General features: G+C 47.0%; 1 protein-coding gene across 1 annotated transcript in view; it reads right to left on the bottom strand.

Moving 5' to 3' along the window:
* Positions 1-10,450, bottom strand: part of MYH7B (myosin heavy chain 7B) — a 46,236-nt gene extending 35,786 nt beyond the window's left edge. The window contains exons 1-3 of the mRNA XM_030825873.1: positions 10,053-10,450; positions 8,460-8,574; positions 5,347-5,414 (exon numbers count right to left, since the gene is read on the bottom strand). Coding sequence (XP_030681733.1) covers positions 5,347-5,414; positions 8,460-8,468 — 77 coding nt within the window. The 5' untranslated portion in view covers positions 8,469-8,574; positions 10,053-10,450. The remainder of the gene's footprint in view (positions 1-5,346; positions 5,415-8,459; positions 8,575-10,052) is intronic.
* Between the last annotated feature and the right edge of the window lie 380 nt (positions 10,451-10,830).

Genomic DNA, 10,830 nt, shown 5'->3' on the forward strand with positions numbered 1-10,830 from the left:
ATACGCCATGGTTTGATGAACCGTTCACCTGTGGAAGGATATCTGGACAGCTATCAGTGTGAGGTGTCACCTTATCACCTGGGCCCTGGTAGCTGAGGCCACCCACCCTCCAACCCACCTGGGAGTCAGTGGGATGCAGCCTCCAAATTCTTGTTCCAGCTTTCTAGGGCCAGAAGCCAAGAATGCTCCCCACCCTCGCAACCTCTTTCCCAGCCTAGGCATCAGGATTCAGTCCCTCTGAAATATGCCAACACCTGGTTCTCAGGGACAGCAAGAAGACAGTCTTATGGGCCTTATTTAAACATGTTGGCTATAGACCTATATGTTGACCCTGGCCTGGAGACCCAGCCTGACCTGGCCCTGCCAACTGACCAGCCCCATCTACAGTAGCCCCACCCTCTCACTCATACCACTCCAGATACAGTGGCCTTCTGAGAGTTTAGAACTAAACCAGCTCCTTTCTGTCTCAGGGACTCTGCATCTGCCATTTACTCTTTCCCCAAACTGGGGCATGGCTGCTTCCTTCTTCTCGAGCCTCCACTCAAATGTCACCTCCTCAAAGGGGCTTCCTTTGACTACATTAGCTAAACTAGGTCCTTTCTATAAAGGTTCTCTCTTCACCCTCTGTATCACATGTCCCCATTTCTGAATGTATTACACTTATGGGTAAGTCTGCTTATTATCATCTGTCTACCCCACAAGACAGGTCTTTCTTGAGATCCAGGAGCAGGCAGATCCCATTCTGGGTCCCCAGCAGCCAGCATGCCCAGAAGAGCACCCATGTGCTTGCTGATGGGCCATGTCCCCTGGTGTGAGGCTTCTGCTTTTGAGAATCATCTTTCCCAGCAGCCTCTCACTCTGCTGCCTGCTGCGCCCTCATGCCAGGCCCAGTGAATATTCTGACTCCTGTTTCCCACCCAAGCCTGGGCAAGCATCTCTTTTCTTTGCTCTCCTAGATTCAGCTGAGCCAGTTTAACCACACAGCATGATGCCTAAGAGTTCTGGAGTCCAACTGCCTATGTGCAAACCCTCAGTTGCTCTGTTTCTTTGATCTTCTGATTCCTCATCTATAAAACAGGAATAAGCCAGGTGCGGTGGCTCATGCCTGTAATCCCAGTACTTTGGGAGGCCAAGGCAGGAGGGTCACTTGAGGCCAGGAGTTTGAGACTAGCCTAGACAACACAGTGAGACTCATCCCTATTTTAAAAATAAAATAAAACGGGAATACTAATAGTACCTGTCCCATAGGAATTGAATGAGATAATATATATTTTTAAAAAGAAAAGGCGTAAGTGCCTGGCACATAAGAGTTCAACATATAATTATTACTATTCATTTTCTTATTATCATTAAGACCATCTCCAAACTCAGTAGATTAAACAAGGAAAGTTCATGTCACACCAATATAAAGATCGTGAAAAAGTCCCAGAAAAAGGGTCATTCCTAAGGGTCACTTGGGCCCCTGTGACCTCTCATCCTTAGGCAATTCCCTTGTTTTTTAATTTTACAAAAATTTTTGGTAGAGGTGGGATCTCACTATGTTGCCCAGGCTGGTCTCTGTCTCCTGGTCTCAAGTGATCCTCCTGCCTTGGCCTCCCAAAATACTGGGATTACAGGTGTGAGCCACCGTGCCCAGTCCCAGGAATTCTCTTTTGGCTTCACTCTTTCTCCACTCCCTCCCGTCTTGGAAAATTCGAGGAGATGGAAGAGCAGGACGACAGCCTCTCCTTGGGGAGAGAGAAGCTCCCATCACTAGTTTCAAGGCGACAACCGTCCTCTCCCACATCTAGAGTTCTCAGCCTGCCCCAACATTCTCTAGCTCCACGGTGTCCCTACAGAGAGCCACATGGTCTAGGCCCAGAGCCCTGCCATCCTCCAACCACAGGCAGAGTAAAAGGTTATTCTGGGCCCCTTCTGCTTTCATGCATTCATCCATCCAACCATGTAAAAACTTACTGAAAAACAAATCTTGCTATTCATCTGGAAAATCACAATGAGACACCGTTTCACATCACTAGACTGACAAAAGCTAGAAACCTTGACAATTCTGTCTCGGTGAGGATGCAGAATGAGGGCAATTCTAATACATTGCTGGTAGGAGTGCACATTTGCAAAACCATTTGGGAGAGAAACTTTGTATTACCTTGTAAGTCTGAATATGCTCACGACCTTCAACACACTGCACAGGAGGCATCTATTAGTCTTTTTACCATATATAGTAATAAAATACTAGAGAACCCAAGTGACCATTCACAGGAGAATAAACAAAACTCTCATACAATTGCTGCCACTTTGGTATTTTTATGCAATGAAACCTACAGAGCAGTGAAAATGAATGAACTAGTTCCCCTTAAAACATGGATAAATCTCCTGACATAGCACTCAAAGAGAAAAGCAAGCTGCACAAGAATCATATAATTTACCACTTAAAAGTGCAAATACCATGAAAGTGTCATATATTGTTCAGAAATACACCTAATAAAAGGGTAAAAATACATAAGACCTACCTCACATCCTTTACAAAAATTAACTCAAAATGAATCAAAGACTTAAATGTAAGAGCCAAAACTCTAAAACTCTTAGAAAAAATAAGTGTAAATCTTTGTGACCTTCGAATTAGGCAATGGTTTCATAGATATGACACTCAAAGCACAAGCAAAGGAAAAAATAAATTGGACTTTGTCAAAATTTTAAAATATGTGCTTCAAAAGATACTATCGAAAAACAGAAAAGACCATTCACAGAATGGGACAAATTATTGGCAAATCACGTATAAGGAAGGGTCTACTATCCTGAATATATAAAGAATTCCTACAACCCAACAATAAAAGGACAAATAACTTGCAAATAAGCGAAACATTTAAATAGACCTTTCTCCAAAGAAGATATACAAACTACCAATAAGCACATGAAAAGATATGCAGCATTATTAGTCATTAGGAAAATGCAAATCAAAACCACAATGACCAACTAGGATGGCCACAATCAGACAAGTACAGTGGGACCTCCATATCCATGGGCTCCACATCTGTGGATTCAACCAACTGCAGCTTGAAAATATTTGAAAACAATGTTTCAACTATACTGAACATGTACAGACTTTTTTCCTTGTCATTATTCCCTAAACAACACAGTATAACAATTTATATAGCATTTACATTGTATTAGTTATTGCCAGTAGCATAGAGATGACTTTTTTTGTTTGTTTTTGTTTTGTTTTGTTTGTTGTTTGTTTGTTTTGAGACGGAGTCTCGCTCTGTCACCCAGGCTGGAGTGCAGTGGCACAATCTCGGCTCACTGCAAGCTCCGCCTCCCGGGTTCACGCCATTCTCCTGCCTCAGCCTCTCCGAGTAGCTGGGACTACAGGCGCCCGCCACCACGCCCGGCTAATTTTTTGTATTTTTAGTAGAGACAGGGTTTCACCGTGGTCTTGATCTCCTGACCTCGTGATCTGCCCACCTCGGCCTCCCGAAGCGCTGGGATTACAAGCGTGAGCCACCGCGCCTGGCCCGACTTTTTTTTTTTTTTGAGATGGAGTCTCACTGTGTCACCCAGGCTGGAGTGCAGTGTCGCCATCTCAGCTCACTGTAACCTCTGCCTCTGGGGTTCAAGCAATTCTCTGCCTCAGCCTCCCTGAATAGCTGGGACTACAGGTGCGCACCGCCACGCCCAGCTAATTTTTGTATTTTTAGTAGAGATGGGTTTTCGCCATGTTGGCCAGGCTGGTCTCGAACTCCTGACCTCAGGTGATCTGCCAGCCTCGGCATCCTGAGGTTCTGGGATGACAGGTGTGAGCCACTGCACCCGGCCGAGATGACTTAAAGTACATGGAAAGGACAGTGTGGTGGCTCTCGCTTGTAGTCTCAGCTACTTGGGAAGCTGAGACAGGAGGATCCCTTGAACCCAGGAGTTCGAGGCTGCAGTGAGCTATGATCGCACCACTGCACTCCAGCCTGACAGAGTGAGACCTTGTCTCAAAATAAACAAATACAAATAAATTTAAATTTAAAATAAAATAAAACAAAATTAAAGAGTATACAAGAGGATGCGTATAGTTTATATGAAACACTACACCATTTCATATAAGGGACTTAAGCATATATGAAACACTACATCATTTTATATAAGGGACTTAAGTATCCTTGAATGTTGGTATCCATGGGAGGTCCTGGAACCAATTCCCCACAGATACAGAGGGACGACTGTATTGGTGAGGATGTAAAAATTGGAGCTCTCGTACGATTGCTGCCACTTTGGAAAACAGCAGTTCCTCAAAAAGATAAACATATACTTACCATATGACCCGGCGATTCCACTCCTAGGTATCTACCCACGAGTACAGAAAACATTCACACAAAAACCTGTACATGAATGTTCATAGCAGCATTATTATAATTATTTTTGAGACAGGGTCTCGCTCTGTCACCCAGGCTGGAGTGCAGTGGTGCGACCACAGGTCCCTGCAGCCTTGACCTACTGGGCTCAAGTGATCCTCCCACTTCAGCCTCCCTAGTAGCTGGGCCGACAGGCGCATGCCAGCACGCTCGGCTAATTTTTAAATTTTTTTTGTAGAGAGCCCCATGTTGCCCAGGCTGGCCTTGAATTCCTCAGCTCAAGTGATCCTCCCACCTCAACCTTGCAAAGTGTTGGGATTACAGGCATGAGCCACCACTCCTGGCCATAGCAGCATTATTCTTAATGGCAAAAAGTGGAAACAACCCAAATGCCTATCAACTGATGAGTGGAGGAACAGAGTGTGGTGTATCTGTACAATGGAAGACTATTCAGCCATATGAAGGAATAAAGTTCTGATCCATGCTACAACATGGATGAACCTTGCAAACATTATGCTAAGTGAAAGGCGCTAGTTACAAAAGGCCACAGATTGTAGGATTCCATCTACACGAAATGTTCAGAATAGGCAAATCCACAAAGAAAGAAAGTAAATTACTGGTTGGCAGGGGCTAGGGAGGAGAACTGGGGAGTAACTACTAATAGGGATGAGGTTTCTTTCTGCAGTGATGAAAATATTCTGGAATCAGACAGTGGTAATGGTTGTACAATCTTGTAAATATACCAAGAACCACTGAATTGTACACTTGAAAGAGGGAATTTTATGGTGCATGAATTGTATCTCAATAAACATTGCATAGGAATAATAAACACCAAATCAGGAGAGTCTTTACTTCTTGGGTTGGGGGGTCAGTCATGGAGGGAAACAAAAACGTCTTTATATTAGCAGTGTTTTATTTTGCAAGCTGGACGGTAGGTACGCAGGTATTTGTTCTGTTAATTTTTATACCTTTCTCAGTGGTTTCATAATAAATAAAATGTAAAAGTATTTACTGGGCATCAACCTGGATTAGGCACTGGGCTACATGGGTGGTGCAATGTTGAGTCAAAACAGACCCATCCTGCCAAAAGTAAGTGGATACATAAGTATATAACAAGTGGAGAAGAGGGTCTATGAGTAAGTTATCTCCCCTTTCTAGGCTTCTGTGTCCTCATGGATGAAATGAGAGCCAGACTAGGAACTTGTTAGTAGAAGGTCTCTGAGGATCCCAGGGGCCTTGAAGTGTGTCTTCCCTTTTTCAGGCCACACACCTCAAACACGACCAGGGCACAGACCCTAGAGTTGGCCCTCGTGCCATCAATCATTGCAAGAGGGCCTAAGGCAAAGCCCAACTTCAATCAGTCTGTTTCTTCTCAGTAAAACAGGCAGAGTGACTTCTCCCTCCCAGGATGACTGTGGGGGTGTAAATGAGGTAACACATATAAAGTGTCAGGGACAGGCCTAGCACACAGTAAATCCTCAACACCTGGGACAGTCCTCACTTTGATTCCACAGGCATTTCCTGAGCAGCAAGGCTGGCCCAGGCCTGTGCTAGGGGCTGGAAGACAGAGGAATTCCACTCTGAATGGCCAAAGCAGTGGCCCCCAGCCAGGTGGGGAGATGGCCTCATAAACAACAGTATGAGGCAGGGTGATGTCACTGCTAAAAAGAGACAGTAGCCATGTGCACAGATGCAGACCATGTGTGATGCAGACCCTGGGGCTGACAGAGATGTTCCAATCAAAAGGCACAGTCCAGTGGCCGGGAGCAGTGGCTCACGCCTGTAATCCCAGCACTTTGGGAGGCTGAGGCGAGTGGATCATGAGGTCAGGAGATCGAGACCATCCTGGCTAACAGGGTGAAACCCCGTCTCTACTAAAAATACAAAAAATTAGCCGGGCGTGGTGGCGGGCGCCTGTAGTCCCAGCTACTTGGGAGGCTGAGGCAGGAGAATGGCGTGAACCCGGGAGGCAGAGCTTGCAGTGAGTCGAGATGGTGCCACTGCACTCCAGCCTGGGCTACAAAGCAAGACTCCATCTCAAAAAAAAAAAAAAAAAGGCACAGTCCAGACTTGGAGAGAGGCCCTCGCAGGAAGAAAGGCAAGACACAAAATTGAGGGATTGGCTTCCATTCACAGTAAAGTACATCCCTGCATACCTTTTTTCACCTAATTCAGACTCAAATGTTCCCACAAACCCCAAGAACAGAGGATGCAATTGATTCAACAGTTAGCTTTGGGAAGTCTGAGCCCACGGCATGTGCCAAGGTACATGTGTGGGAACACCATGGCTGACACTGCTGCTGTGATCTTTGGCAAGTCAGGATACCTCTTCAAGCCTTCCTTTCCCCGGCTATAAAATGGAGGCTATAAAGATACTGATGTCATAGGGACATAAGGGAAAGTGAGATAACGACTGTAAAGTCATTAGCCAAGTATCTGGCGCTTAGCGACCAGATCAATAAAGGGTAGTTATTGTTAGGAAAAAATAGATTTCACTTTGAAAGTGAGGAAAGCCAGGCGCGGTGGCTCAATCCCAGCACTTTGGGAGGCTGAGGCAGGCAGATCACGAGGTCAGGAGTTCGAGACCAGCCTGGACAGCAAGGTGAAACCCTGTCTCTACTAAAAATACAAAAAATTAGCTGGGCATGGTGGCGTGTGCCTGTAATCCCAGCTACTCGGGAGGCTGAGGCAGGAGAATTGCTTGAACCCAGGAGGCAGAGGTTGCAGTGAGCCAAGATCGTGCCACTGCACTCCAGCCTGGGTGACAGAGAGAGACTCCATCTCAAAAAAAAAAAAAAAAGAAAGAAAGAGAGAGAGAGAGAGAGAGAGAAAGAAAGAAAGAAAGAAAGAGAAAGAAAGAAAGAAAGAAAATAAAATGAGGAAAGTGGGATTCAGAGAGGTGAGATGACTTCTCCACAGTCAGGATTCAAATTCAGGTCTGAGATACCAGAGGCTCAGGGCAAATCATCTCCCTCTGCTCCAGAATCTTCAGCAGGTTCCCTACAGTCCACTACATGGACTCCATCTTTGCCAAGGAGTGAGGATCCAGCAAAGGCCTGGGGCCAAAAAGACCCTGGGCAAGTTCCCCAATCCTAGGTTTCTTGATCTGAGATCCCCAAGTGAGCCTGAGAAGGTCTGCGAATTCCTCCACGTAGTTGATGCAAAATTTTATGCCTAATGGATCTCAGACGAGTCTATAGCCTCAAAAGTAACAAACCACAGACTTGACCTGGCTTAGCATGGTTTCTTATTCACCCAATGGAGATACGATTTCTACCTTGAAAGGCCGTGAAGGGATTAAATGAGGTAATTTGTGAGAAGTACTTGAAACATTCTCAGCTTTCATTAAATGTTGGTTTCCTTCTCTTTCTCTCTCCCCAACCTATTTCCATCGGTTATCAAATATTATTGAGCATCTGCCATGTGGCAGGCACTAGTCCAGGCCCTGGGGGTAAAGGTGAACAAGACAGACATGGCCCGTTTTCATGGGGCTCACATTCTAGCAGAGGGAAACAGCAGACAAATAAAAGCAACAATTTCAGATATGAATAACTGCTGTGAAGAAAATACATGACCGGGCACGGTGGCTCACGCCTGTAATCCCAGCACTTTGAGAGGCACAGGTGGGCGGATCACAAGGTCAGGAGTTCGAGACCAGGCTGATCAACATGGTGAAACCCTGTCTCTACCTAAAATACAAAAATTAGCCGGGCATGGTGGCACATGCCTGTAATCCCAGCTACTTAGGAGACTGAGGCAGGAGAATTGTTTGAACCCAGGAGACAGAGGTTGCAGTGAGCTGAGATCGTGCCACTGCACTCCAGCCTGGGGAACAGAGTGAGACTCCATCTCAAAAAAAAGAAAAGGATAATGTGATACAGACTTATAGGGTGGGGCAGCCTCCAGGGATGAAACATCTGAATGACCAAAGGAGCCAGTCATGCCAGGATTTTGGAGGAAAGCACCCAGGCAGAGAGTGCAGAAAGGGCAAACGCTCCCTGGAAAGATTCTTAGTCAAGAGTCCTTCACTCCCAGTCCTACCACAAACTGGGTCACCTTGAACAAGTCACGTAACTTCTGAGGCTCAGCTGCCACATCTACAAAATGGGAATAAAGACATCTTACCTGCCACATTGTGAGAGGTTTCAACCAAAGGGCTGTTAAGGTCTGGGATCCTCCCCAAATCTCACCATAGACACCTGATACTCGTCATTTGGCACCCATCTTGGAAGAGGGGAACCTGCACAGAGAACCCTGGGTCATGCTTTTGATTTTTAATTTCATGCGGCACTAGAAATAGCTTCTTTTGTTCCTGGTTGACCCAGGAACCTCTTCCTGCCACCTGGGGCCTATTCTAGTTAACAGCTGCTTATCCCCTCAGGTACAAAAGCCAACAAGGAAAGGACATCAGGAAACATTGTTCTGGGAATAACCAGACACCTATTGCCACCATCTCCTCCCATCCCGTGACCACACACGGGAGACTGGAGGACTCAGCCCGTCCTGTAGTCAGATAACGTACATGGTTTATTTAAAGAGTCAAAAGGGGCCGGGCACAGTGGTTAACGCCTGTAATCCTAGCACTTTGGGAAGCTGGGGCGGGTGGATCACCTGAGCTCAAGAGTTCCAGACCAGCCCGGCCAACATGGTGAAACCTTGTCTCTACTAAAAATACAAAAATTAGCCGGGTGTGGTGGTAGACGCCTGTAATCCCAGCTACTTGGGAGGCTGAGGCAGCAGAATTGCTTGAACCTGGGAGGTGGAGGTTGCAGTAAGCTGAGATCGTGCCACTGTACTCCAGCCTGGGCAACAAGAACGAAAACTCTGTCTCAAAAAAGAAAAAAAAAAAGAGTCGAAAGGATCTTGGTCCCTGGGTTGGGCCACTGATTTACGATCGCTAAGAGTTCTCACTCCTAAATTTCTTTGATCTGTTCGCTTCACTCCATCTCCACAGCTGCTGCACTGGCTACGGCCTCATGATCTCACATCTTAACTCTCTCTGCTCTTTCTCTGGCCCATCTCCCCACTTCCAAACCATTTATCACGCTGTAACCAGTGCCTAACACACAAAACTGACCATGTCTTTCCCCTGCTTAAAGCCCTTAGCTCCTGTTGGTCAGTGGAACTGGCGTCTGAGGCTACCTCTCCAAGCCTAAGCGCCTAAGTCCTGTTGCAACCCTCAGGCCCTTCCTCATTATCCACACCAAACTCTTGTGTCTGTAAAACAAGCCAAGCAACCCTCCGAATTATATGCCTTCGCCCCTCGTTTGTTTTGATTTTATGACGGGGTCTCACGCTTTCACCCAGGCAGGAGTGCAGCAGCGCCATCTCAGCTCACGGCAGCCTCCGCCTCCGGGGCTCAAGAATTCTCACACCACAGCCTCCCGAGTAGCTGGGATTACAGGCACGGGCCAACACACCCGGCTAATTCTTGTATTTCTAGTAGAGACGGGGTTTCGCCATGTTGCCCAGCCTGGTCTCCAACTCCTGAGCTCAAGTGATCCACCTGCCTCGGCCTCTCAAAGTGCTGGGATTATAAGCCTGAGCCACTGCGCCCAGCCAGTCTTTGCTGCTTTTGTTCCTGCAATTTGGAACACTGTCCCCATCCCAGCCTCTCACCTCTACCCCTACCTCCTTCCCTACCTATACCTTCCTATCCATCCTTCAAGACCCCAAAAACCATCCCTGATTCCTTCAGAAAAGCAGTTTATTGCCTACCTTAGCAGATTGAAAGCAGTGGCTGTGTCTTATTCATGGTTAATTCCCTAGAAGCTGGACTGATACATTCCATTTAACTAAAATTTGTATCAGGTGCTTCGGACTGCAGACAAGCCTATCACAACCCAGAAGAAAGAAACAGGGAAGGCACCTGGGGGCTGCCAAGCGGTGAGGTGGGGGGTAGGAATCATGAATCTGCATATTTTTAAAAACTGCCCCAGATCCTGATGTAAACGGTACTGGAGAGTCTGAGAAACACAGGGTTCCCCTCAAACAGTCCTGACTTCAGCATTCCTGGAAAAATGAAAATCCTTTCCTTTTGCCTCCAATGCTTTCCCTGCTGCTATCCCAGGTTAAGAAAAATAGATAAAATCAGGGGGATTTTTCTGGGACTTGGCTGGGCTGGGAAACAAGCCTGGGTTCTAATACAGGCTTAGCCCCTGACGTACTATGGGCCCCTGCCCCTCCCTGGGGTCTCCATTACCACGGCCGCCCCCCACCCTTATCAACTGTGTGCCCCTGAGGTAGTGACTGTCCCGCTCTGAGAATTAGTTTCCCCATCTTCCACTGGTCGCCGTCAGCTCTGACGCTCTATGAGCTATGCATACCCGTAGCTCCCCGCCGACCCGGATGGTCCCCTCCCCTCCTTCCCAAGGTCCATCCGCCAGGGTGCAGCCGATGCACTCCTAACGCCAAGGCCGCCCTCTCATCGACCGCCCCTTCCTGGCCGCGACTCAGTGCCAAATGTATGGGTCTCTGTCCCCGCCCTGCTCTTTAA

Source organism: Nomascus leucogenys, chromosome 13, assembly GCF_006542625.1.
Source record: "Nomascus leucogenys isolate Asia chromosome 13, Asia_NLE_v1, whole genome shotgun sequence".
NCBI classification, from domain to species: domain Eukaryota; kingdom Metazoa; phylum Chordata; class Mammalia; order Primates; family Hylobatidae; genus Nomascus; species Nomascus leucogenys.